This window comes from Chenopodium quinoa, unplaced genomic scaffold (genome assembly GCF_001683475.1).
Source record: "Chenopodium quinoa cultivar QQ74 unplaced genomic scaffold, ASM168347v1, whole genome shotgun sequence".
NCBI lineage: Eukaryota > Viridiplantae > Streptophyta > Magnoliopsida > Caryophyllales > Amaranthaceae > Chenopodium > Chenopodium quinoa.
The window spans coordinates 2,720,695-2,748,350 of NW_018745410.1; the positions used below are offsets into that span (position 1 = coordinate 2,720,695).

At 35.6% G+C, this 27,656-nt stretch overlaps 1 protein-coding gene across 1 annotated transcript; it reads left to right on the forward strand.

The window, feature by feature from the left end:
* Positions 1 to 303: 303 nt before the first annotated feature.
* LOC110713111 (cell wall integrity protein scw1-like) lies at positions 304 to 14,158 on the forward strand. Its single transcript, XM_021891571.1, has 9 exons — positions 304 to 724; positions 801 to 985; positions 1,078 to 1,154; positions 3,126 to 3,260; positions 3,376 to 3,491; positions 6,291 to 6,382; positions 12,104 to 12,173; positions 12,269 to 12,351; positions 12,842 to 14,158. The coding sequence occupies exons 1-9, from the start codon at positions 560 to 562 to the stop codon at positions 12,957 to 12,959; spliced, it is 1,041 nt and encodes a 346-aa protein (XP_021747263.1). The 5' UTR covers positions 304 to 559; the 3' UTR covers positions 12,960 to 14,158.
* The last annotated feature ends 13,498 nt before the right edge of the window (positions 14,159 to 27,656 follow it).

Here is a 27,656-nt window from a genome sequence, read left to right on the forward strand (position 1 = left end):
CCCTCGCCGACGGTCGCTGACCCCTCGCCGACCCTCCAGCCCCCCTCGCCGACGGTCGCTGACCACCACCGACCACAGCACCACCTCGAACTCCCTCCCCGATGCTCCAGCCCCCCTCCCCAACGCTCGATCTCCCTCCTCCACCACAGCACCACATCGCCGACCACTCCCCGGTGCTCGCCGAGCCTCCCCGACCACTCCCCGGTGCTCGCCGACAGTCGTCGTCCGACCACCACCGACGTATATGGGTGTTAGTGTTAGGGTTAGGGTTAGGGTTAGGGTGGGTGGGGAATGGAATGGGAAAGTGGGGGGGGTGGGGAATGGGGAAGAGGGGTTTTGGGGTATTTTGAAAAATGAAATGGGGGAATGATTGAGGGAAAAAGTGGCAAACAAACAGGTTGAAAGGGAATGATTCCCATTCCCTTTCCTGAAACCAGCGAACCAAACGCACCCTTAATGAGTGGCATTGCACTAATCAACCACTTGTTCAATTAGGGTTTATAACATCGCACGAACTTCTCCAAACCATTCATCAAAAAAACCTTCGATTTCTTCAACAATGGCGGGTGCTGGAATTCATCCTTATCACCACCACCACCAACACCAACAATGGCCGCCAACGCCGGCACCTCCACCAGCTCCGGCCGCCGTTGCTCCGCCTCCGCCGCCTAACTCCGTCGTCCCCATGCCACCACCTTCCCTCGATAATCGCCTTTCCGATGATGTCAGTTTTTTTGCACTTTCGTCTGATTTTAGGGTTTTGATTTGTTTTTTGATGAATTATTTTGATAAATTTTCAGCAGGTGAGGACGATATTTATATCTGGATTGCCGGAAGATGTGAAGGAGAGAGAATTGCAGAATTTGCTGCGATGGTTGCCTGGTTATGAGGCGTCGCAAATTAATCCTAAAGGAGAACATCCTATGGGTTTTGCTCTTTTCTCTTCGCCTGAGTTTGCTCACGCTGCTAAAGATGCTCTTCAGGTGTTTAATTTTTGTTCGTTTGCCATTAGATTGTTTTTTATTGAATTGTTGAATTGATTGATTTTGCTCATTTGATTTGATCCGCTGTATGTAGAATATGGTTTTTTGATGCGGAATCGAAGGCGGTTTTGCACACAGAGATGGCAAAGAAGAATTTGTTTGTGAAGAGAGGTTTGTGTTTTTGATTTTTATTTATTTTGTTTGTTTAGTCTGTTTTGTTGTAATGGTAAATGTTTAGTCAATGTTGATGTTGATTATAATTGCTGAGTAGAAACGTAGGGAGTTTTCGTATTAGGATCAGTGTTGGTTGTCGTGTATTATTCAATTGAGAAGGCATCAAGATTGGATCACCTGTTTTTCTGTGTTGTAATAAAAAGTGTATGTTAGGTTTAGAGTGGTATGCAGCTCAGAAGTTAAATGATTTAGAAAGATTAAGTGCTTAGTTGAAGGGTTGCTTTGACGTTGGAAAGCTTGCCTTCACTTTGGTCTTTAATCGAGCTCTAATGATGACTGGTATTGTCTTTCTATGCCCTCCTCATGGTGGAAAATTAAAAGGGAAATACTTGAAATGGGTTTAGTTATTTTGCACTTGAACTATATATGTAATGCCCAATTGACATAGTCAATGTGTCAGACAACGGGGAATTTTGTAGTGTAAACCCCTACCAATACCATGACACTAAGGATCTTGAGACCAGTTTGATTTCCTTTTATTTATTTAGAAATTTAAGCATTAAAACGAACATAAGATTTTAGTTTTACTATCAAAAGTATATGCATCACTTTACTTCTTTTTTGGATGGGTGGAGAAGAAAAGGAGTGTTCTTTTACCAATGATGCAATGACATGGGAATGCAATGTATGAATACTCGTGGTACTGAAATGTGACATGACTTGTTAAATACATCTCATTTTTATACTATAATATATTAATGATAGCAAGGTAGCAACAGCTCCCACAACTGTGATAATTGTTTATATTTTTGTTGGGATTTGCATGTATCTAAATATGGACAATGGTATACAGTATGACACAGCACATTTCTAAAATCATTAGAGCAAGTATTGGTAAATGTGTAATTGGGAATTTTAAGCAACATAAACAATAGAATATAAATGAATCATATTCAAGTTTTTATTTATGTTTTGGAATGCAGGAAGGTTTATGAGTCAGGAATGCAGGAAGGTTTATGAGTCAATCCATTATTACGAGTTTACAGCCCCACCATCTTAGCCTTTTTTTTTCTTGGAGGTTTAAAATCAATCCATTTCTATAATCTTTGAAGTATTGGTTTATGTGTAATATGATATCAATATGTTATCCCCCATCTTATCAATAGAGAGACTCTTTTCAAAGAACAATAATTTATTCCCCAACACCTAATCACCTATTTATATAACCTAAAATTATTCTTAGCTCCCATCTTGGGCTTGGTATTCTTACAAATTACCTAAATTATGCCCCAACACCTAGTTACACTTTAATCCCCCCCCCTGTCCCTCTTTCCTAAAACTTAATGTTCTTATTTTTTGAGGTATTATGAGCATATTTGAATTCTTGATTTCTATTTAAGGTATTTAGTCAATCTGATTATTAGACAAAATTGCAGTTATTACTTGTTAGCATTAAATTATACTACCTTTGTTCTTTTTAAATGCAATCATTCAACTGCCACATCTATTGAGAAATAACTTTGACCATTAATATTTGTAACTGTGTATATTAGTATAAATTATAAAAAAGTTGATATTATGAATTCGACACATGTGTACTTCAGGTGTCGCGAGTCGGATCCTTTGATACGATATGAAACGACACGATACCCATATATACTGTGGCCTTGTATGAAATTTTATTAAATCTAGTCATCTTGAGTGTTAACACCATGTCAGAAACGACACCCAAATCCGAGTCTGAGCAACATAGATATACATCTTGTTTGTGTCATTTTTTACTTGGCTTTTAGCTGTGTTAATTGCCGTTCATTTATAATTATTTCTACTTGCTATAGTTGTTAACTACTTGCCTTTTTCAGGCTTTTATCTTTCTGCGTCTTTTGTCCTTTTATCTTCCTGTCTGGTGGGAGGACTGCTGTTTGATGTATAACAATTTTCATGTCTTCTTCTCTCTTGTTGTAATAGGCATTGTAACAGATGCAAATGCTTATGACCAAAGTAAACGTTTACGAACTGGTGGTGACTTTACGCATACTGGTTATGCCAGTCCATCACCATTTCACCCTCCTCCAGCACCTGTTTGGGGACCACATGGGTATAGTTTCTTTGATTCTCAGTGAAAACACTGTCTTGTGAACAACATACTAGTTTAGCTGAAACTTTTCTTATTGCTAGGAGACAAAAATAATACTCATTTTTATGTTTTAGGTATATGGCTCCCCTCCTCCTCCACCATACGATGCGTATGGAGGATATCCTGTACCTCCAGTGCCAATGCCTGCACCTACTCCTTCTCCTGTACCTGCACCAAGTAGTTATGTTCCTGTGCAGGTACTTTCTCCTTGACTTCTATCTCATGAATGAAACTGAATAATATGGACAGTGGCATGGATTTTTAAGTTAAGGTCTTTACAATAATAAATATGCTTACCAATAATATTAAACTTCACGTATAAGAATATTCTTAGCTACTAATCCCTTTTAAGTACAATGTATATAACTATGTGTAACTGTGTAAACTTTTAAAAATGTCTTTTTTTCATAATTTAATGCTGAGACATATGGAATGTCAAATGTGTCCCCTCCCTCTCTCCCTAAAGAAAAATTTATGCAGTATGAATTATGGACGAACACATGATTGTACTCCGTAACATTGAAGTTTGCACATATAAATGCAATGCTAATCAGATATTTTGAACTTCTTGAATGGCGACCATTGTTTATCTTGCTTGAATACAAAAAAACTTATTTTTGTTGTTGTTGTGGTGCCTCATTAATATTATTGACATATCTAGGTGAATAAGTCTAATGTTTCTTTGCATATATATATATATATATATATATATATATATATATATATATATATATATATATATATATATATATATATATATATATATATATATATATATATATATCTAACTTATCTAAACTGAAACTCAAAAATGTTAAAGCTTAGATGTTAAAGTCATACGAAACGCTTTTTTGTAGTCTTAATTCTTACGTATTAATCTTAATGCTTAAGCTTTTTTTTCTTTTTGTTTGTTTTGGAATGTCAATTAATTTCCTTAGGACTTTATGGAGTTCTTTTGATGTGGAAACAATCTCCTTTAGTTGATGATGAGGTGGTACAAGCTCCACATATCATGGTTATTTGTTAACTTTGTGGCTACATGTGATCGTTGATGCGGAAACAATTAATTTCTGTAGGACTTTATGGGATTCTTTTGATGCGGAAACAATAAGTCTTAGTTGATGATGAGGTGATAGAAGCTCCACATTTCCATGGTTACCAATTACCATACTTTGCCCTTAATTAGGTCTACTTTCATGTTTTGCTTGAGGCCAAATTGCATTAAGGCTTAGTTGTGAGTTAGCAAGATAATCAGATATCTTAAGGATGAATCTTGAAGCTAACATGAACAAATTCAGCCTTGTGCTAGTCATGCAAGTCATTGGACAGGTTTATATCCAACATTAGTCCCAAATGGTCATGAAAGATGGCATGCTCGTGTCTAAATCTGCATGAGCAGTCAGCATGATTAAGCAACACACCAATAGTATTCTCAGGTTCCACCCTACGGTTGTGTATATTACTCGTTTGTTCAATATATACTCCTTTGTTATTTAGCAATTAAGATTTCTTTTTCTTAATGATAATTTATTGTTTAGCTTTTGATCCTAGCCTTTTGATTGTAATCTAATGGCCCTTATATTGAGGTCACTTCTTGGTTATATTAGGCTTCCTGTAATTATAATTTACAAGGGAACATGCCCCTATGCTTTTTGTTAAATTAAGATACGAAAACTCCTCTCTTTGGTACTTTGTAAACTATCTTTCGTGGAAACATCAGAATTTTGTGATCTTTCCTTGCTGGCAAACCCTTGGCCTTTTTAATCTACTTTGTTTGTTTGATTATTCAACTTAGTTGTTGAATAGGTGTTATCTTTGTGCTAAATTTCTTTCAAGTCTTACCTTTTATGTTATACAAGCTGTGAGACACACGCAAATTGCGTGTGCAACGTAAGAAATTTCTATGCATACCTTGATTCTCCTTTTTTATTTTTATTTTTTTCATTAAAATATTATTTACCTTATTTTAATAAAATAATGAAGTCATGGAGGTTAAAATGTAGGATATGATTTCCCGAAAAAAAAAGAATGGTAGTTTTTAAAAAAAAATAAAATGGTAGTTATATTTTTTAAATAATGGTAGTTTCTTCTTAAATTAATATTATAAAAGAAAGGGGTATTTTGGGAAAGTGAAATTTATCACCCAAAGCCCCCTTTCACTTTATATATTACTATAGATTGATCTTCATGCAATCCAATCAGAATATCGTTCCAAAATTTTCGGTTATCGGGTTTTAGTTTAACAAACGAATATCAAGAGCAAAGGTTGTTTAGCCTTATGGATTCATTGGCAAGATGATTTGAGGATCATTAAAGGTGGTTATAGGATTTTTTGTGAGTGTAAAGTCAAAACCTAAACTTTTAGGTTTAATCTTTATTCTTTTATGCAAAATATTTTAAAATCTCCTATAGCCATTTATTAAAATATTTCAACTTCTCCTTAACCTTTGTTCTATCACTCACTCCCAAAGTTGTATCAAATGTTGGTTCAAATAATGTTTTACAAAAGCTAATATAGTGAACCAAAAATCTATAATAGGAGTTGCAAGTTTGCAACATTATTTTCATTTCACACCTTATGGACTGACAGGTTCAGAATTCGTTACTGAATAGCCTTAATATCATGGATTGACCTTGTTTATTTCTGTGGCGCCACATGTCACGGTTTGTAGTTTTTGACTAAGGATTGTCTTTGTGCTGAATATCCTTTGTTTGTCATGCAATCCGCTTTATATTCCTAAATTTTTTGTTCCAAAAATTTGAAATTTCTTACTTTTGCTTATGCAAGTCATTTTTATTTATTGCTTCTTGAAATTAGGAACTACCAAGTATTTTTTATTTATTTTTATTATTATTAATTAAAGTTTTTTAATCTCTTTAATTTTGTATATCTTGCCTTGCATAGTTCAGCACTGAATTTTATTCCTCTTGTTCTCATTACTGTATATGTTTTTGTTGTTGTTGTTGTTGTTGTTGTTGTTGTTGTTGTTGTGCAGAACACAAAGGATAACCCTCCTTGTAATACTCTATTCATTGGTAACCTTGGGGAGAACATCAATGAGGATGAGCTGAGGGGTTTGTTTAGCATGTAAGCATGTCTCCTCCTTGGTTTGTTTCAATATTTATTGGGGGTGGGTGGGGTTAGCAGTAGTTTAGTCTGGCCATTGAATGATTTAATTTGTGGAATTATGACAAGGGAATTGGTGTTTGTTTTATCTATCTATTAATAATTATATTTCTGTTATTCCCTTTGAAGCTTATTTGATTTATGGTTGGGTCTTTATGAGTTATGAGGATCAATGTTTGTGTCAGTTCCAATGGTGACTCTCTCATGCCACATTATTGTTATCTCTTCTCTAATGTTGAAACCATATACGAGACATATTATGCTTAATTGCATATGCCTTTAAAGGTTTAATCATAAGACCCCTAAAAATAAATTATTCTTCTGTTTTTGTACCCTCCCAGCCCTGTTCTTCTGAGCTGTTCTGATTTGCTCTAAAATAATAATTAATATTTAATAATAATAATAACGATTAATATTTAATAATAATAAGGAAAAATGGAAATTAATAATCCCACCTTTACCCGGTCTGATAGTAGCAATCCCACCTTCAATTTATTCCAAAACAATAACAATCCCACCTTCAATTTATTCCAAAATAATCCCACCTTCAATTTATTCCAAAACAATCCCACCTTTGAGAGTCATATTCTTTTAACAATCCTTGCCCGCTTTTGTTAGATTGGTAACCTGTTGGGGGAGGTCACTTGACATGTGTCGTTTTTTAATTGGTCTTTATTTTACAAATTATTAAAAAAAAAAAAAAATACATCCAGCTTCACCTTCCCCTTCACTCTCCTGATCTCCTCCCACCGGAGCATATCTCGCACATGGATCCCCCTTTCTCCATTAGAGCCAACCACCCAACCTCACCAAACTCAACATTATGCTTATGTTGATTCCATAAAACCTGTTAAATCACAAGCCAAGTTCCGTTGATATTTTCACTCTCCTAATTTCTTCATTTTTCTCCAGTTTAGATTCACCTTCAATTCCATTTTTCTGGAAAATATTTTGAAGTTTGAACTAAAGTTATTGGATCAATTGAAGTTTGAAGTTTTGAACTTAATTAGTTGAATTAATAGAAGTTTAAACTTAATTTGTTGGATTAATTGAAGTTGTTCATTTTATTATTATGAGTGTCGGAGCTGGAAAATGTTGGCTAGTTCTGACATTGCCGTGTTGACGCTGGTGGTGATATCAATGGCAGCGATACAAGTTAAAGCTCAAGCCAAGGTTGTTCAGGCCGGGGGAAGGGGATATTTAGGGGTGGGTTTTTCAGGGCGAGGGGAAATTTTGGGTGGGCTCAAGCAGTCAAGCCACCGCCGTTTGTGGGGCTGGGTTTGCAAGGAGATGTAGGCTTTTGCTGGGGAAGGAAAGAAGAGATGAGGGTGGGGTGGGGGATTGTCGGCGTAGAAGGGGAAAGCAGGGGTGGGCAGCGAGAAGGTGTACGTTTTCATGGTAGGGGTGGTGGTTAGAGTGGTGTGAGGGCTGTGATGTGGTGGTGGCTATGGATGGGGGTAAAAATGGAGGTCTAAGAAAATTCGTTGGAGAAGAAAAGGGTTTAGGAAGGAAATGGGAAAGGTTAACCTATTCAACAGGTACCCTGTAAAATAGCCTATTAAAAGAAGATCAATGACCAAAGTGGGTTTGCCTCGTAATAATTAAAAGATGAGATTGTTATTGTCTGACCCGATAAAAGCGGGATTATTTATTTCCAATTTTCCTAATAATAATAATAATTAATACTTAAAAATAAATATTTAATAATAATAATGATAATGATAATATCTGTTGTGTTTGCCGACTGGGTAAAAGAACAGGACCTGAGACTATTTGCCCAAAAATCTTGTCCCTAAAGTTAAACGTTTTATTCCACCTTTGTATTTATTCACATATAGTCATTTACTAAACCAAACCCCATATTCTTTTTTTTAATTATTATTATTCAGCTTTTTATTTAATTATTATTATTCAGCTATTTATTTTTTATTTATTTATGTTAAAGCACGTATAATTCGGTCAACATAATGATTCTAATATTGTTGTCATATAAACAAGTTTATGTGAAAACTTATCATACAAGAAATCTGCTTTTTTTTTTCTTTTTTTTTTTTGTATAATCTCTACAAAGAATATCATTACTCCCTCCGTTCCTAAATATTGAAACGTTTGACTTATTTTCAATTAGCTTTGACCATTGTTTTTTTAGTAACGTAAAAAAAAATATTATCATGAAGTATTTTGTTAAATAGGTTTTAATATAAAGAGTCATAATATCAGTTTTTTTTTTACTTATATTTAATTATACTTCCTCCGTTATGTTAATATTGCAACAAGGAGGAAATTACGCATCCCAAAACACATTTTATATGCTAAATATCTATAATTGTATAAGAGTAAAAATTATAAAAAGTTGATATTGTGAAAGTATTATTATATGAGACGAATCCAAATGTCATTTGACTATATTTTGCTTAACGTATAACTCATATTATATGGTCAAACAAGAGTGATGAATAGTGCAAAAAGTCCATTGTTGCAATATTAATAGAACAGAGGAAGTATATATTTAAGGTCAAACTAGTACGTCGGCATGTGTGCCAAATTTGACCATGTCAATTATTTAAAAACGGAAGGAGCATTTATGCTTGCAAACTTATTAGCAATAAATCATATTTTAGTGTTCTTATCTATTAAAATTCATAATCTTAATCATGCAGATTAATTAATATTGCATCAAGGTAAAAAATTTAAGAATGGAAGCATTCTACATCAAATATCATGTTATAGAAGTTATAGCAATTTCTACTTCTTGGGCATATAATGCCATGTTTTAGTGATCTCATTTTTGAATGTGTTCGAACTTTGGAGTAGGAAAACATCTAAGGAAGAGGTAAACCTACATGATTGTAATGAAGCAGAGTTACTACTTCACTTGCATTGTAGGACCTTACATTCTATATTTACCCTTTGATTCAGCTTTCGAATCAAATAATTGCTATATCATTCTTTCTTTCACCAAAACATCATTTTAAATTCATCACTGAAAGTTATGGAATCACAAACATCTAGTTTATTGAAGTAGTTACCTTTAATCAACCAAGCGTCCAAGCCTCAGTATCAGATTTTTGTAAATTCAGTTTCCTAAAAACATGTTCAGAAGGCACATGGGACTTTCATTTGGGGATGGAAGGAGTTTAATACTCAATTACCCATGCTTTGATGCATTCAGGCACATAAATAAGCTCTTGTTCTTTTTACCTCACGTGTGCAAATACTTTGAAATATAAATATGTTTGCCTTCCTGCCCAATGCTTGACAGCAACTTACCATTCTAATCTTATGCTATTCTAAACTCTAAACCTGCTGGACAGGATTTAGTGAGCCAATGACCAATATATGTATGTGAGTCATTGAGGAAGGTTTAAAAGTTGTGCATTCCCAAGTTGTAAATCTAGATCTGCCAATGGGTTTTGAGGTATCTTTATGGAGTGTGGGAGCCGTAGTAGGTTTTCCCATGTGTTTGAATGCTCTGTAAAATGGGAGGATTAGATATATATTGGGATGAGGAATTTGGTTTTAGGTTGTCTTAGAGATAAAATCAAACTTAGTGATTTGCCTCTTTTATATGCTATATTTGAAGTTGGAACACTGTAGTTGTTTTTACATGGGATATATCCTGTAATATCCTTTACTTTATGTATTCCAACTCCATTAGGTCATAACCTATAATAAGCAATTTATTCATGCTGTCATGCATAAAAATAACTTGTTCTTTTACCTCACGTTTGCAAAACTGTAAACCCTCTGTGATAAATGGTTCCTGCCAGCCCCGAACTTGACAGCAACTTGCTCTTTTTAACTATTTGGAAGTGTAAACTCTAAAGGCTGCTGGACTGGACCCATTGAGCCCATGGTCAATGACCAATGTATTTTGTCAGAAAAAGGGTTTATATAAATTCTGCAATCCCAATTTATTGATCCAAGATCTGCCAGTGGGTATTGTTGTTTTCTTTTGAGGTGTGGGAGCCATAGCAGGTAATCTCATATAAATAATGTACTCTATATATAAGAGGAGGACAGTGAGATTGATTTTGGGATAGTGAATTTGGTCTAATATTGGGCTTTATCTCAGAGATGAAATCAAACTTTATGATTTCCCCCTTAAATATGCTATATTGGAAGTTGAAACACACTAGTTTTTACATGGACTGTATCTAGCAATATCCTTTGTCTTTAGTTTCCCCAATTCCATTTTTTCCACCTAATGTGGTTCCTATCGTTCTTTTTTCCTTTTCCTCTCAGCTTCCCCATCTGGGTGCTCAGTTATTTAAGATTTGATCACTTTGTTTTTCTTCTATCATATTTTGATATTCTTAGTTTATTCGTTATTGTATTGTAGGAAAAATAGAGTTTGACTCGTTGCTTTTCCCTTCTTACGCATGCATATTGCATGATGTTTGGGAATCATTGTAGTCTTTACAAGGACCCCTTCAATTCCTTACCCCATGAATTTTGTTACTTTCAGTGCCAATCTCCGCATTGTGCATATTTTGTCTAGCTGGACAATTTACACTCGGGTATCACATCTTGCTCAAAGGATATACACCTTTTTCTTTGTGAGTGACGAAGTAGAATTAAGATTTGATAAAAGATCTATACACAGGATCCATGACACTCCATCAGTAAAGCAATGTGGCAGCAATGGGCACATGCCCATAGATTATCCAAAACTGCTTTAATTTTCTGATATTCAGGATTCTTTGTTATGGATGACTTATTTGTCTGAACCTATTGTATAAAAGAAATGAAGTATCTGAATAGATTTATAATTTAGATAGTGAATGAAAGTAGCTAATTTCTGTGTGTTCTGCCTAATTTTTTTAATCATGATAGAACTAAATGTATAGCTGAGTTTACTGTTATTTGGTACTTGTGGCTTTTCATTAAATGTGAGGCTTTCATTTATCTTCTTGAAAGATCTCTTGATGTATAGATATTGCAACTTTTGCACTTTTGACATCAAACATTTCTATTCAACCTCATATCGCAGTTATATAGAAGAAAATATATACTACGTAGTTATGTGGGGTCTTGTTGATTTGTCTTGGTATACACTTTCATTTTGTAATTTTTTTTTTAATAATATAATTTGTACTCTTGTATTACTACCTCTGTTTCTTATTATTTTCAACTTTAGAGGGTTGCACGGACTCCTAGGCAAATTTGTGTGTGAGTGTTCAATGGAAAGAGAAAGATAGAGATGCATGTGATGAGGAGAGAGAGAGATAGAAATGACAACTTAAAAAGGAAAGAAAACATTTGTTGCAAATAATATGAAATAGAGAGAGAAACTTAAGATCGAACATGTGCATTGGGATGCGTAAATCCCATCCAAGGTGCAACATTTAGGGAATGGAGTACGTGCTACTTGTTTCTACAACTTGTGAAGCTCTTCCTTTTCGATGGGATAGATCTTTCCACCACTCCCCCCTCTCCTTTCCCAATCTGCCAATATGATGTAATCTTAACTTTATTTCTCATTATTGAGTGATCTTGGGGTCCGACAATGTGAGAATCACATTATTTTTAGCTGCTTTGATTTTCGTACTTTTAGTTAAGGTTATCTTTGTTGCTGATATCTTGTGTGGTTTTAAAGTATTGCAATTCTTTTTCTGTAAAATGTGTGTTTGCTCAAATTATGATGTTGATCTGTTTTGATCATGGGTTCATATGATGCAGACAACCAGGCTATAAGCAAATGAAGGTCCTGAGACAGGAAAGACATACTGTTTGCTTTATTGAATTTGAAGTGAGTGTACATTTAGTGGTTAATTGGTTTCTTGTTTCATCATTTTCTTTTAGATTCACTACTCGAAATAATTATCTTTTTTCCTCTCTATGCAGGATTTAAATAGCGCTTCTCATGTTCATCATAATCTGCAAGGGGCAGTTATTCCTAGTTCTGGCTCTGTTGGCATGCGGATACAATATCCTTTCTTTTATTGATCATGCATACAATGCTTGATTATTTTACATTATCATTTCTGCAATTTTGGTCATTTTATGCATATTATACTAATACCTTGTGCCTGTTCTGTTTGTGGAATCTTTAGGTTTTTTTTTGGTAGCTTGCTTGTGGCAACTTTATTTCTGTACTCGGTTTGGCCAATTGATTGCTTGAAGTCTTTCTCTTTGAAGGCATGGCTGCACTGCCATGATCATAAATTAAGTTTTTACTTGAATGCTTGAAAAATTACTCCACATTTCCCCCTAAAGTTTCTGTTCTCTTTAATGTCAATTAGTGCTTTATAATTTGTTTAAAATAGACTATCTTCACTTGAATTTGCTATTACTTTTAGTTCACTAGTCTGCTTATGTCACGTACTTACTGTTCTGTAATTTGTTCTGCTTATGTCATGTGCTTTCTGTTATCTGTAATTTGTTCTTCATATAACTGTTTTTCTTGACTTTCGACACATATTCAAAGAATCCCTTTGGTAAGAGGAAGGATTCTAATCACCTGGCTGCTGCCGCCGCCGCCGCTGCCCCTATGAATGGCATGAGTGGACCTGCCCCGCCTATGAATTACCAGTAGTCTGAAGGGGATGTACTCTATTTTACATGGTCCAAATTTGCAACTACATGATAGGATGCATCATGCAGCTGTTGCACACATCCATTTCATCAGCATTAGCATTTCTTCTTATGTGAATGAGTGCGCATAATGACATCATTAATGTACCATTGGGCCATGTTTTGCCTTGACATCCAAGCTATGCATTGCAAAAGCATACCTCTAATTGCCTTGATGACATCATAAATATCATACCGTTATCTAGTAGGACTTATGCATTCCAGCTGTAGTATTATGGATGTGTGTGTTTGATTTTCATACTGACCATGCTGTTGAGTGACAATTTGACATAATATAGATGGACTGCGAAGTCACGTAGCTGAAACTTATACTCTTGTAGTCATGTTTTTCATTCATGGGCATGAAATATTGTAAAGGAAGCATAGGAGCTCACGTCACTGATCATGATTGCTTCTGCAATCCATTGCCATTATCATTGGGTTCATCTTTCATTTATCATCAACCTATCAATCCATCATATCTACTGGTTGAAACAGGAGATAAGCTATATATTTCAGGGTTTAGGTTCTTCGAAGAAAGCTTTTTTGCTGGAAAAATTTAAGAAAATGTGCTCTTGTTATCATGCAGGCTTTTCCAATCAGTGACTAATGATATCATTGCTTTGTGTATGAATGGTCGCTGCAGCTCATTTTCTGGAAATCAGCCCCACTAGGTAAGATCATTTTGGGGTTTTTTTTGGGATGATATATCGTCTTTCAAGTTTCCTTATGCAAAAGCACATTGAATAGGAAGTTAAAGCTTTTGTTGGTCTTGCGGGCTTCTATTAGACTGTTTTTGTTGGGGAAGTTCTTTTGGGTTAGGATTAATTGTTGTAGTTTCAACTTTGTAAGCAAACTGTATATTAGCTGCGAGAGAGAACTAAAGAATCAGCTGCTATTTTTGCTAGAGCTGTACTCTACAACTATTGTTTGTATTTTCATTTTTGTTGATGGTAAGGTAAGACAAACTCTTAAGATGTCGGATGTTGCGCTTGGACTTGGGGTGGTGTGAGTGCAAGCCTCAGCATGGTGCATGTGTTCAAAGGCACAAGTACATATCAAGTATTATATTGGTCTATTCACATTCACATTCCTGTGAAATTTCTCTGACGTATTAATTTTTCTCAAAACTTAATACCAATTCTTTTTTCTGGGCTCTTATATTGATTTCTTGAACTAAAGTCAGATTCCTAACTCTAGCGAACAATTCTTGACAAATAACTTGGTGTTTTTTATTCACTTTTTAAAAGGATAACTTGGAATAAAGATAATACATATACGAGTTTGTGTAAATTTCTATACGACTATTTATATTATACTTCATTTATAGTTATTAATTCTTTGGGAAATTCTATATTATAACCCTTTAGTTTTGCATTTTTTACGTTGTGCTCCCTTTTTCTGAAATTTAAACATTGCAACCCTCGGGTATAATTGGTAATAACACATAGACCTTGTAATCCTGCCGTTAACAAATTCTGTTACTCCCTCCGTCCACAATTATCTGTAACATTTGTTATAAATGGGTGTTCTTTATTATGTGTAACAAATTTTTTTCTTTCCTCTTTTAGTAAAATTTAAGTATAAAAAGACCATCATACCCTTGCCTTTTTGTTTTAATTTTATTTAACCTTTTTTAATTAAACATATGGGACCACTTTCTCTCTCTTCTTTCCCACTCACTTTAACCTACTATCACACTTAAACATATAAGAAAACTTTCTCTATCTTATTCCTCCTTTTTACTATTAAATTAAACCCACCAAAACTTAATTAAATTACACTAAAAGTTTTGTCTAGGAGTCCGCAAAAAGTACATTTGGTGCAGATAATAGTTGGCGAAGGGAGTATATTGTTTAATCCGTTAGGAGGCTTACTACCTATTTTTGATTTTTTTTTCGATTTGTGTGTTGAAAAATGTTATGTTATAAGTTTTGAGAGCCATTTTGGCCCTTATGGGTCTAAATTGAGTACAGATTTAAAAAAATTAAAATAATATCAAACAAATTATCTCATTTTGGGTATAAAGAAATATTTCGACTTGTGTATTATTATTATTTTTTTTAGCCGTAGAAATTGTTTACAAATTGAACGAGTCACCATATTTTAATAAAAACTCAACTACTTGGTTATAGGCTTTTATGATTTCATTCATTAGTGTTAGATGATAAACGCCTATAAGAAGCCCAAGTGAATATTGGTGTTTGAGTTGGATTTGGTTAAATCTGGTAGGATAAAATCAATTTCAAACTTGACTAATGTTATATTATGTCTATATACTAGATTAGTACTAGTGAGTTGCACGGTGATGATAAATATTTTACCTATAAGAAGCCCAAGTGAATATTGGTGTTTGAGTTGGATTTGGTAAAATTTGGTCGGATAAAATCAATTTCAAACTTGAGTAATGTTATATTATGTCTATATACTAGATTAGTATCAGTGCGTTGTACGGTGATGATAAATATTTTACTTAATTTAAATTTTTATTATTATATAAAATTAATCATTATCATGTGTTTTTTATTTAGTGAGATTATAAAGTTGCTCATCTTCTTTTAATGTATATATTTCATAATTAAATTAGTATGTTGAAGTAATCGTTTTGTATGTGACTTAATTACTTGAAAATAGAGTTAAAATTATTTTATATGTGACTTAAGTACTTATTTTGAATATATTATCAATACATTTTCATTGAGAAATACCATCTCAATGCTATTATATAGTCATTTGGATTATCAAAGTTTGGTGGCTTTCATAAGCCTATTATTCGTATCTTAATTGTCATATTTTCCTTCATTGGAGTTATGTCTCCAATGAACTCATATTGTTGTGTAGACATTTTCATATATCTTGCATGATTAAAAAAATTTACTACCAAATATATGAGTAAATCTAAATTGCTAATTGAAATGTGGAAGACAAATAATTTCATACCTTCAAATTAAATACATAACAAACACAATGTTGAAACATATAAATATATATTAGCAAAAGCTCCACGTGATCACCGTGCATTAGATAAAATTTCGTTTTCATAGGATAATTATTGTTTTTTTTTTTTTTTTTTTTGAAGAAAAATTTTTATTTTTTATTTACACTTATCCTCACAAACTTTAACTAATGGATGTCATCTAATACTGTACAATACTTTGGCTCCGTAATTATAGGTAACTAACAAACTTTATATAATGCAATTTGTTATGCAATTTGATACAACCGTATTTATAGTATGCATCTATTATCTAATACAATATTTATAATTTGATGCAACTTGTAGTTTTTTTTTAATAAAATGAAAAAAAAAATGATGACATCATATAGGATAGGAAGGGGGGTGTATGATGTCAGTAAACTTCTGTTTTAGTAATAGTTAATAAATGTCAAAACTTTGAATCGTTGATATGTCCATTTTATATAGTAATTTATCCCCGTCCCTTGGTCATAATTAGTAGTGTTTTTGGCTCTTTCGAGCCACTTTTATTACTAATTTGTGTTTTCTAGTGTTTTCGTAGTCTTTGTTGAGTTTTGTAGGAAATTGCGCCTTTGGAGCATTTTCTCGGGTTTTTCATGGAGTGACTACGGGAATTAGAAGTGCACGACCATCTTTCAAGCCCAAGGCCGGTTAGAGTCATCGAGCCGGTGATTAAGGGCTCGGTAATTTGGATCCCGAGGTATTTGGACCGAGTATTCAAGACCCGAAGAGGAAATCCGGATTGGGCCGAGAAGACAAGCCCAATCGAAGTCTGAGCCTCAAAGTGAAGCAAGGGCCCGATCGGGCAAGGAGTGGCACGATCGGGCGCGGCGTTGGTGCTGTGCGTGGCCTATAGCGCGCCCGATCATGCGAGCGTCTAGCACGATCGGGCGAGGCTGCTGAGAAGGAACGCGAAGAAAAAGGCGGGCCCGATCGGGCGCGTGTTTTTATGTAGCCTAATTAGTTTAGTTTTAATTTTTGTTTTAGGAAACGTTTAAGTACGAGATTTGTACGGAATTTTGATTACCTTTTTTTCTTAGACTTTCTCTCTCTACTTAAAATATTTTCTATCTCTTAAATTCTCTCTCAACTTTTGTTCTTAATTACTTCTATTAATCCAGTTTTTCTTTTGGTAACAATTTCTTCCCTTTTAATTTCAGCTATTTTACTTACTTCTTTGATTATGCTTTTATTTAATTATTTGATTAGTTTAGTTAAGATGATGCGTGAGTAGTTTCATTCTAGGGTTTATGGGGATCCATAATTAATATGAAGGGATAATTTGTGATTATTGATTATTTATATTGCATGATAATTTCTTATTGAATTGTTTTAATTCTTTGCAATTAGATTATGAATCGAGCATATGTAATTTGATTGTGAATGTTTAGCAATATTGAATTGATGAATCGAGCAGATGTTAATTTAATATTAAAGGTTATTTTCAATAGGAACCTAGATCTAGTAAATTGCGAGAGCCTGTTAGATCTATGTTGATTAATAAATTGCGAGAGCCTATTAATCATGTTATTTGTGCATTGTTAATTATTAATTACTTCGTTTTATCCCGGAATATTAATTATTGGTGAACCTGTGACCCTAGGCTTCCTTATTATTGTTTCTTTTCTCCCTAAACTTATTCTTAGTAGTATAGAATTTATTCCTAAAAATATTGGTACTTAGATAATTTAGATTATAATAATTAATTAGGAGTAAAAAGACTTGTTTCCCTGTGGAGTTCGACCCTACTTCCCTATCTACTTTAGTTAGAGGACTTAGGTATTTACTTTTGATTAGGGGATACGACTTTACCCTGTCAAAATTTGGCGCCGTTGCCAGGGAAACGATTTTATTTTTATTTTCTGATTTTATTTTTTGTAGTCTAGATTATCCCCTTTTGCCTCAGAGAACGTTAGTTCTTTGAGGCAATTCTCATATTTGTCTTTTAGTTCTTTGTTTATGCCCGGGTGTTCCAGATCAGGTTACATCTCATTCGACCCTAAGATCGAGCGCTCTTTTCATAGGCAAAGGAAACTCTATAGACATATTCTGGCGGGTTCTGAGGAGGACAACAGTCGAAGAGATCCTCCCTCTGATTCTAGTGACACAGATATTCCTTTAGATTCAGAATCTGAGATGACGGCCCAGAAGAAACTCAGTGACTACTCGCAACCGAAGCTCACAGATTTCCCGCACCTTACTCCCACTCCGGCTTTAGATGAAGTTCAATTTGAGATCAAGCCCCAATTTATCACTATGATAGAGAAGAAGCAATTCAGTGGAGCTAAGGGTGAAGATCCTAATCTTCACATCGCAGATTTCTGCCAATATTGTAACACCATTAGACAAGCCGGGGTCACGCAAGACCAAATCAGGGAGATTCTTTTTCCTTTTTCATTATGTGGCAAAGCTAAATTATGGTTTAATGGTTTGAATATAACTGCACTTAGTATTACTGACTGGGAAACTCTTGCCTTGAATTTCTATAATAAATACTATCTTGCAGAGAGAACAGCGGTGCTAAGGAGTGCTATTCAGAACTTCGCTCAAGAGCCCGACGAAACGTTATATGAGGCTTGGGAGAGGTTCAAGGATCTACAGAGAGAGTGCCCCCACCACAATCTAGCATAATGGCAATTGATCCAAGCATTCTATAATGATCTTGGAAATTCTTCTAGATCAGTGCTAGATTCTGCAGCTAGTGGGAGGTTCATGAATATGAATGTGAACGATGCAGGACAGGTTATTGAAGACATGGAAATACACAATTCCCAATATGGGAATTCGAGAAGGTTTGCAAATAAAGGAAAACATAATGCCGATTCCGTATCCTTTTTGCAAGCTCAATTAACGTCTATTTGTCAAAAATTAGATAATCTTACTGCTGCTCCTAACTCTGTAGCTAATGTTTCTGCTGTTGCTAACAATGAAGCTTTTTGTGAAAATTGTGGAATTGTAGGTCATTGGGAGCAAGATTGTAGGAGCTTTATGGAACAAGTTAATGCCTTTCAAACCTATAGGCAGAATAACACCTATTCCAATTCTTACAATGCCGGTTATAAAAATCATCCATATCTTTCATACCGGAGCACCAATGTACAAAATCCTCCACCTCCACAGCAATCACAACAGCAAACCCCACCACAGCAAAAATATTATTATTCTAATTCCGGCCAGAAAAGCCAAGCATCACCCTCATCATCTTCCGACCCTGCCATGACATAAATTAGAGCAATGCTTACCAATATGCAAAAGCATATGGAAAGTAGGGATGTGCAAATTGATTCTATCCTAGCCCATAATAAAATCATGGACAATCAAATTGCACAACTTTCATCTACCATACAATCCCGTCAGCAGGGAGCTCTACCATCGCAACCTATCTATCCTACAGATCATGCCAATTCAATCACTCTAAGGAGTGGTTCACATTATGATGGACCTCCTATGCGAAAGGAAGATGGACCAGTTCTTGATCTAGATTCCTCTATACCAAACGCTAATCCTGCTAGCCCTGCAGGGCTACAAATAGATACTAACCCTACTAATGCTTCTGTGCAAGGTAAATTGCAGGATAAGGGAGGAGATGTGCAGAGCCCGTTTATCAAGCTTCCATTCCCTAATAGACATCTAAAGAGTAAGCTTGATAAACAATTCGGTAAGTTTTTAGAGGTTGTGAAAAACCTGCAGGTAACAGTTCCTTTTACTGACTTAATCACTCAAGTTCCTGCTTATGCTAAATTTATGAAAGACATTCTGACTAGTAAAAGGCCTTTAATGAAGTAGAAACTGTAGCTTTCACTGAGGAGTGTAGCGCCTTATTGCAAAACAAATCCCCTCCTAAATTAAAGGATCCTGGTAGTTTTTCAATCCCTTGTCATATAGAGAATTAAAAGTTACTAATATAACTTTGCAAATGCCAGATCGTTCGGTAAAATACCCCTTAGGTATTTTAGAGGACGTACCTGTCAGAGTTGGTAAATTTTTTATTCATGTTGATTTTTTTGTTTTAGACATGGCAGAGGATACACAAATACCCATTATATTAGGTAGGCCTTTTCTCCATACAGCAGGAGCGATTATTGACGTTAAAAATGGTAAACTAACCCTTTCTGTAGGTGACAACAATGTTACTTTTAATTTAGGGAAGGTTTTGAAAGGGCCTATGCTAGAGGAAAATTGTTGCTATATTGATGTAATCGATATAATGGATGATATTTGTGATGATAGCTTGCCACAGGTTCTTGCGAAGGATCCCCTAGAGGAAGTTCTCTGCGGGAACTTATCTATAGACAATGTAAGCGTTTGGGGTAATGAGGTACAAGATATTGAAAAGGCTCTTTCCTTAAAAGAGTTAAGCCCCGAGGAAACATTGAAGGTAGTAAATTTAGTTCAGGATTCAAAACCTGTAGAGGTCAAGAAACCTGAGCTAAAACCTCTCCCTTCTCATTTAAAATATATTTTTCTTGATGAACAGGAACTACACCCCGTGATCATCAGTACTGCACTTACTGACCTACAAACTTCCCAACTTCTAGGGGTTCTCAAAACCTATAAGAAAACTATTGGGTACAGTATTGATGATCTCAAGGGTATTAGCCCTAATTTTTGTATGCACAGGATACATCTAGAGGACAATTACAAGCCCTGCATTCAACCCCAATGAAGATTAAATCCCAACATGCAGGAAGTAGTCAAGAAGGAGGTTATGAAATTACTTGATGCAGGTATTATCTATCCTATTTCTGACTCCAAATGGGTAAGTCCTGTGTAGGTAGTGCCAAAGAAGGGTGGGATGACTGTGACAACAAATGAAAAGAATGAATTAATTCCCACTAGAACTGTAACAGGGTGGCATATGTGCATTGACTATCGTAGATTAAATATCGCCACTTAAAAGGACCACTTCCCCCTTCCCTTTATAGATCAAATGCTTGAGAGGTTAGCCAATCGTAAATTCTTTTGCTATTTGGATGGGTATTCGGGATTTTTCCAAATTTCGATTCACCCTGAAGTTCAGGAAAAGACTACTTTTACATGCCCTTATGGCACTTTTGCATATCGTAGAATGCCCTTTGGTTTATGTAATGCACCCGCTACCTTTCAACGTTGTATGATGAGCACTTTTTCTGATTTCTTTGAGTCTATTATGGAGGTCTTTATGGATGATTTTAGCGTATATGGTTCTTCATTTGATTCATGCTTAATTAATCTCGCTAAAATTCTGAAAAGATGTGAAGAGTGCAACTTAGTTCTTAATTGGGAAAAATGTCAATTTATGGTGACAGAGGGAGTAGTCCTAGGTCATATTGTATCTGATAAGGGCATACAAGTAGACAAAGCTAAAAATATCAGTGATTGAGCAATTACCTCCCCCAGTTAATGTTAAGGGAGTTAGAAGTTTCTTGGGTCATGCGGGGTTTTATCGTCGTTTTATCAAAGATTTTTCTAAAATTGCTAAACCACTGACTCAGCTTTTGCTCAAGGATTCTCCTTTTATTTTTACTGACGAGTGTCTTGAGGCATTCAACAAGATTAAGCAGGCTTTGATATCGGAACCCATCATATGCGCTCCCGATTGGAATCTTCCTTTCGGGATCATGTGTGACGCAAGTGACTTTGAGCTAGGAGCCGTGCCCGGACAGAGAAAGAACAAGGTTTTGCATGCTATTTACTATGCAAGAAAAACCTTGGATGAAGCTCAAGTCAACTATGCCACTACGGAAAAGGAGTTCCTTGTTATTTATGCTTTAGAAAAATTTAGATCATATCTTGTTGGTTCTAAAGTTATTATTTTTACTGACCATGCAACATTGAAGTACTTGATAGCCAAGGCGGAATCAAAGCCAAGGCTACTCCGATGGGTTCTTTTTCTCCAAGACTTTAACATTGAAATAAAAGATAAAAAGGGAGCAGAGAATGTAGTGGCAGATCACTTGTCACGAATCAGGTATGATGAGGGTAAGGATTCTCTTCCTATTGATGATTCATTCCCTGATGACAACCTGTATGCAGTTGTAGAGCAACACCCTTGGTATGCAGACTTTGCTAATTATTTAGGGGGTGGTACTCTACCTCCTACCAACAGAAAAAGAAATTCCTTTCTGATGTTGTAGACACCCATTTGTGTCTCCCCAAAACCAAACCCAGTGATGAGTACCTTTCGCTTCGAATCATAATCGAATGAAGCGAAAGTGTGGAAAGTCTAGTGTTGCGGAAAGTTTTAATTTCTTTTCTCTTCTATCTGTTTTTGAAAACTTATTTTAAGAAATCAGTCAATCCAGTTTGGTTGGTCCATGATATGGGTCCAATAGTAGTGTAGTTGGATGGGGCTTGACAAGAGTTTTCCAACGATATATTATAAGCCCAATTCCGATGAATATTTGGGAAGTTATGGCCAATTTACTAAACTGGGCCCGGTTTGAGCTTTATATGCGGCCCAATGATCTAGGGGAGGGCCTAATATGATTTATCATTCCTAATGCAATTAGGAATGGTTTTAGTCTTCTAGATTCTTCTAGAAGGTTCTTTTCATTCCTAATTCAATTAGCATTGATAAATTGACTTTTGTTGACTTTTCAGAGTTTTAATTAAAATCAAATAGCATTTTTGAGGAAAATATACGATTTTATCCTCCAGTACGGCAAACTTATCTGATTTTCGAAAACGCGTTAAAAACAGGCCTGGCGCCTGAATCCAGGCATTGGCGCCTGGCGCCTGGTGTTTAGGGTATTTAAACCCTAGACACGTGGACCAATGAGAGGACGCCACGTGTCGAGTTCAAGATGGCCCATGTGGCTCAACATCCTCTTGACACTTGGCGCCCTCAGATATTCCTCTGAAATGGCGGCCTTGGAGGGCCTAAATCCCTAGGAGCGCCGTAAAACAGCGCAGCCCACTAAAATCTAGGTCAAGTGACCTAGGTAGGGGCACATTCTCCAACGACCCTATAAATAGGGAGATATTTCCCCATTTTGGGGACACATTCAATCATTTATTACGCCTTTATTCTCTTACATCAGAGAAAGAACTGAGCTTGGAATCCGAGCAGATACCCACCTAAATTTCCGTTTTCTTTATTCCGTTTCAAGTTACTAACTTGACCGTTGGAGGTGGAGCTCCAACCACTCGGAGTCTCCGTTATTTTGCAGGTACAACTCAGCCGGATTAGACTTCGTGATGAAACTTTCCCAAGGGACAAAAACACACAAAACACCTGGTGCTAGCCATTGGCGCCTGACGCCAATTAGCCAGGGTTGGAGCTAGCTCTGTTTTGCGTGCGCCAATCTCGTTTTGATATTTTATCGTTTTGGCTGATTTCTCTATAAATAACGTATTAAAAACTCCATTTTCATTCACCAATTCTCACGAATATACACCTACAATCAATTTTCATTCGCAATCATTAATTCTCTAATTCTCTCTTAATCATTCACCAATTCTCATCAAGTTTTCTTGATTATTTCATCTCTCTCTCTTTTTCTAAACTTTGTTTTCAAATACAAAATTCCGCATTCATTAGATCTAGAAACACCTAGCCATATTCGAAGTTGCCTTCGCCCTAGACGTGAAAGGTTTAATTTCTGAGGATTTGGTCCCAAATCTCTATTTCAATTATTTAATTTAATTGTTTTGTTTATTATTTTCCTTGAAGTTACTAACGTGTGTATTTTGTTATTAGAAAGAAGTCCGAGGCATCAAAGTAAGTGCTTTAATGGTTTTAATTGATATTATGATGTAGAAATCATGTTTATATTGTTATTATGATATTCCTAGTATCATGTCTATGGTAATTATAATATTAAATATGATTGTTACGATACTTCCTATGTTCTTCCTAATATTTATGGTTGTTAGTATCATGTTAGGGTTAAAGATTTGATTTCTATTGCTTAGTGACATGCTAGGGTTTGTTATTAATTTTGTTAGTATCATGCCTAGGATCTTGCTACTATTATTATGCTTTAATATTAACATGAATATGATTATGATTATGATTGTTATGATGATTATGAATATTATTATTATTATTATTATTATTATTCTGATGATGATTATTTTATCTATGATGATATTATTATTATTATTATTATTATTATTATTATTATTATTCATGATAATAATAATAATAATAATAATAATAATAATAATAATAATAATAATGATAATAATAATAATAATATTCATAATCATCATAACATAACCGATTCATCAAAAGAGGAAGGCTAAGAAGATAATGACAACTCAAGAAGAAGTCAATGATCTTAGGAACCAACTGGTTACCGTGACTAAGACACTGAAGCTACTCACACTCAAGTTCGATGATCCCGTGAAGCAACAACAAATGAACCTCATGCAAGAAAGTTTGAGCAAGCTATCTAGTGACTATAAATTTCAGGGCATGAGCTCACAAGGGGTCTCGCTGGATAAGGAACTTCTTCCACATAAGTTCAACGCCACTGACATCCCTAATTTCAAGGCAACTGATAACCCTTATTTCATCTAAGAACTTTCGAAACTATAATGAACATTAAGGGTATCGATAAGAAGGTTTTCCCCTCTCTGTTCCCACTATCTCTTGAAACCGTTTGCCAACAATGGTTCTTCTCCCTCGACAAGGAGAAAACCTCTACCTGGGAATCGATAGTAAAAGCTTTCGTTGATAGGTACAAGTGCAATATCCAAGTTGAAACCGACCATAGACAACTTGAGATGATAAGACAAAAAGAGAATGAAGGCTTTACTTCTTTCTTTAATAAGTGGAAGGAAACCTCCACCAAGATGATCGAGGTCCCCACCGAAAAGGATTCCGTGAGGATGTTTATCAAGAATCTCCAATAAAAGTATTCAAAGCACTTAAAATACCAACATAACTTGAATACTTTCAAGGCCATTTATGACATCGGAATTGAAATCGAAGACGACCTCGCAAAGCAAAAAGCTACTAACAATAGTAACCACGGTGGCTGGAAAGGAAAGAAGAACGACAATCCTTCTTCTTCCGAAAACGCCCACTCTAGTAATAATGTTAGTACCTTTGATCATAATGGTGTCTTAGCCATGGACAATCAAGGATCTAAAAGGAAACCAGACGAGAGTTCACACCCATTGGAATGACCTACGATGCTGCTTTCGATCGTCTCTATGATCGAAAATTAATCAAACCTATTGGCCCTACCGAGGATCCAACACTAGAAAATCGATCTTCGAGATGGAATCCAAACTCATATTGCAAGTACCATCGAGGGCGCAGTCATACTACTGATGAATGCTACAGGTTTCAAAACCTCATTCAAGATCTCATAGAGGCAAATAAGATCCCATTGCCTCTAGCTAGCGAGAAGACTGGATGATGTCGGAGCAAACAACACAAGACAGAGGCGAGCTTCAACGACAAGATTTCATGACCTCTTTTTCTATTTCTTTTTCATTTTTTCCTTTCCCCAATAAGTCTAGCATAGACACCTTTTCTTTTCCTTTAGATTAATTTTGTAGTTTTTTTCCTTTTCCCTTTTTAATAAAATGAGCATTTATTTCCTTATATATGATCATTTCATTATATTGCATTAAATAAACAAAAAAAAAACAAAAAAAATCCCTGTCGAATTAAGCATAAGGTATACCGATGATTTGAGGCACCCCTTGTAGCCACATCATATTACCTTTCACCCTTCAATTATACATCTTTTTTTTGGTAAATCACTTTGAGGCTCGTCTAACGATAGACCCTTCTTTTTTCAACCTACATCTACCTAACCTTGGGATGGGATGGTGTGCAACTTATGCAATTCTAAAAAAGGGCTTGAGTGATTCAAAAAATTAAAATAGCAAAAATAAGCAAAAGCAAAAAAATAAATAAAAGTGTACAAAAGGGCAAGTGTTCCAATGTCTTTGATATGAAAATGTCTTTGATAAGAACACGTCTTAGATTGCGTCTCTTATCGAGTGCTCGGTACCGTGCCTGAGAAACATGAATTCCAAGTGAGTGATAGACCGCATGATCGGGATTGCCCACACTTATAAAAATAAAATAAATGCTAAAGCAAAAAGAGCTAAAAAAGAGTAGAAAACCTCAAGCATGAAAATACAAAGATTCAAAAGCAAGGTTTCACACCTTGGGGGCTTATCTAGGGTCTTGGGCCTTTATCCCCTTCTTCTTCAACCTTTAGCCTAACCACGTTACAACCCTTAAAAAGACCTTTTTGAGGTATACACACTTGTGTGAGGTTCGGCTAGAGCTACGTTCGGCCTGATTCCTAACGGATACGTAGGCAACCTCACATTGAGGTGTGGCCGTAATAAACATGCATTCATATTCACATTCACACACTTACACCATGATCATATCAAGGGATATCCTATGCTCATCCATATTCACGTAGAGCTAGACTTGGGGGCTTGATCCTTATATCATTGGCTTACCTAGCCTAAGAGTCACCATCATTTGACTCTTCTTGAAATAATATCTTTCCAAACACTTAGCTCTTTTGGCCTAGCTTTAGTGTCACTTTCACACACTGCATTGATACATGACCAAATATACTTCCCTTAGGAACCCTTTGTCATGAAATCTTAACATAACGATGAAGCATGCCTTGTCACATCACTCATCACTCATAATTGTCATTACATCGAAGTATGAAGTGCTTAGCCTCCGTGCCTAAGTTACCCAAATACTTTCATCATTGAGTCAACCATTGAGATAGCCTAGGATGGATTAATCCTTGCACCTTGAGAGACAGTATCAAACAACATTCGACTAAACTCATTCAACATGCATCTTCAAACTCCGCTTCTTCTTTTTCACGTCTTTCTTTTTCAGGAGAAAGTCGGTACCCTCCACAAAAATGACGGAAAATTTTTGCTTTTTTGCATTTTTGAGTCGCATTATCAACACTATGCACACACGGGTCATGAGTCTAACACATGTGTCATTTCACTTTGAGTCGAGTCAACCTTGAGTTAGTCAATCAGCGAGTCAAGTGTATACCTTGAGTCGTGTCAAGTCGATGAGTCAAGCAACATTAAACCTTAGGTCAACCCTAAGATACTTTTAAGCCTTAGGTCAACCCTAAGATGGCTAAAGAGATTGGGAAAGTTCTATAGTCAAAAATAAATACAGGTACAGCAGAATAGGGAGGACCCTACTCCAATTCTTGGCGCCAGAGATATTTCAGCAGCGACAGAGCTCAAAGCCTCTCAGAAAGGTGATTTCAACCTCATACAACAATTTTGGGTTCCTTGGTACGCCAGTTAGCCCCTATAAGCAATTTGACATGATTAAGTAGTCAGTTTGATTACAATTGCAATAAGTGATCAACCTGATGAAAGATCGTCTCACTTAGCTTAAAGCGCCTAATCACGGAGACACCGACATACTGGTTTTAGCGGAAATAAAGTTCAGGCGAGCTTTAGAGATCGACAAACGTTGGTCTTCGGAAATTTTTTCTTCAAGACATTATCGCAACAAACGTTCAAGTACCGAAGCTCTATTGTCCAGAGACGCGTGAACATTTCCATTAAGCTCTTTTGCTCCAGAGACGCGTGGGCATATCATTCAAAAGCTCTTTTGCTCCAGAGACGCGTGGGCATATCATCAAAGCTCTTTTGTTCGGAGACGCGTGGACATTTCATTCAAGCTCTATTGTCCAGAGACGCGTGGGCATATCAATCAAGCTCTTT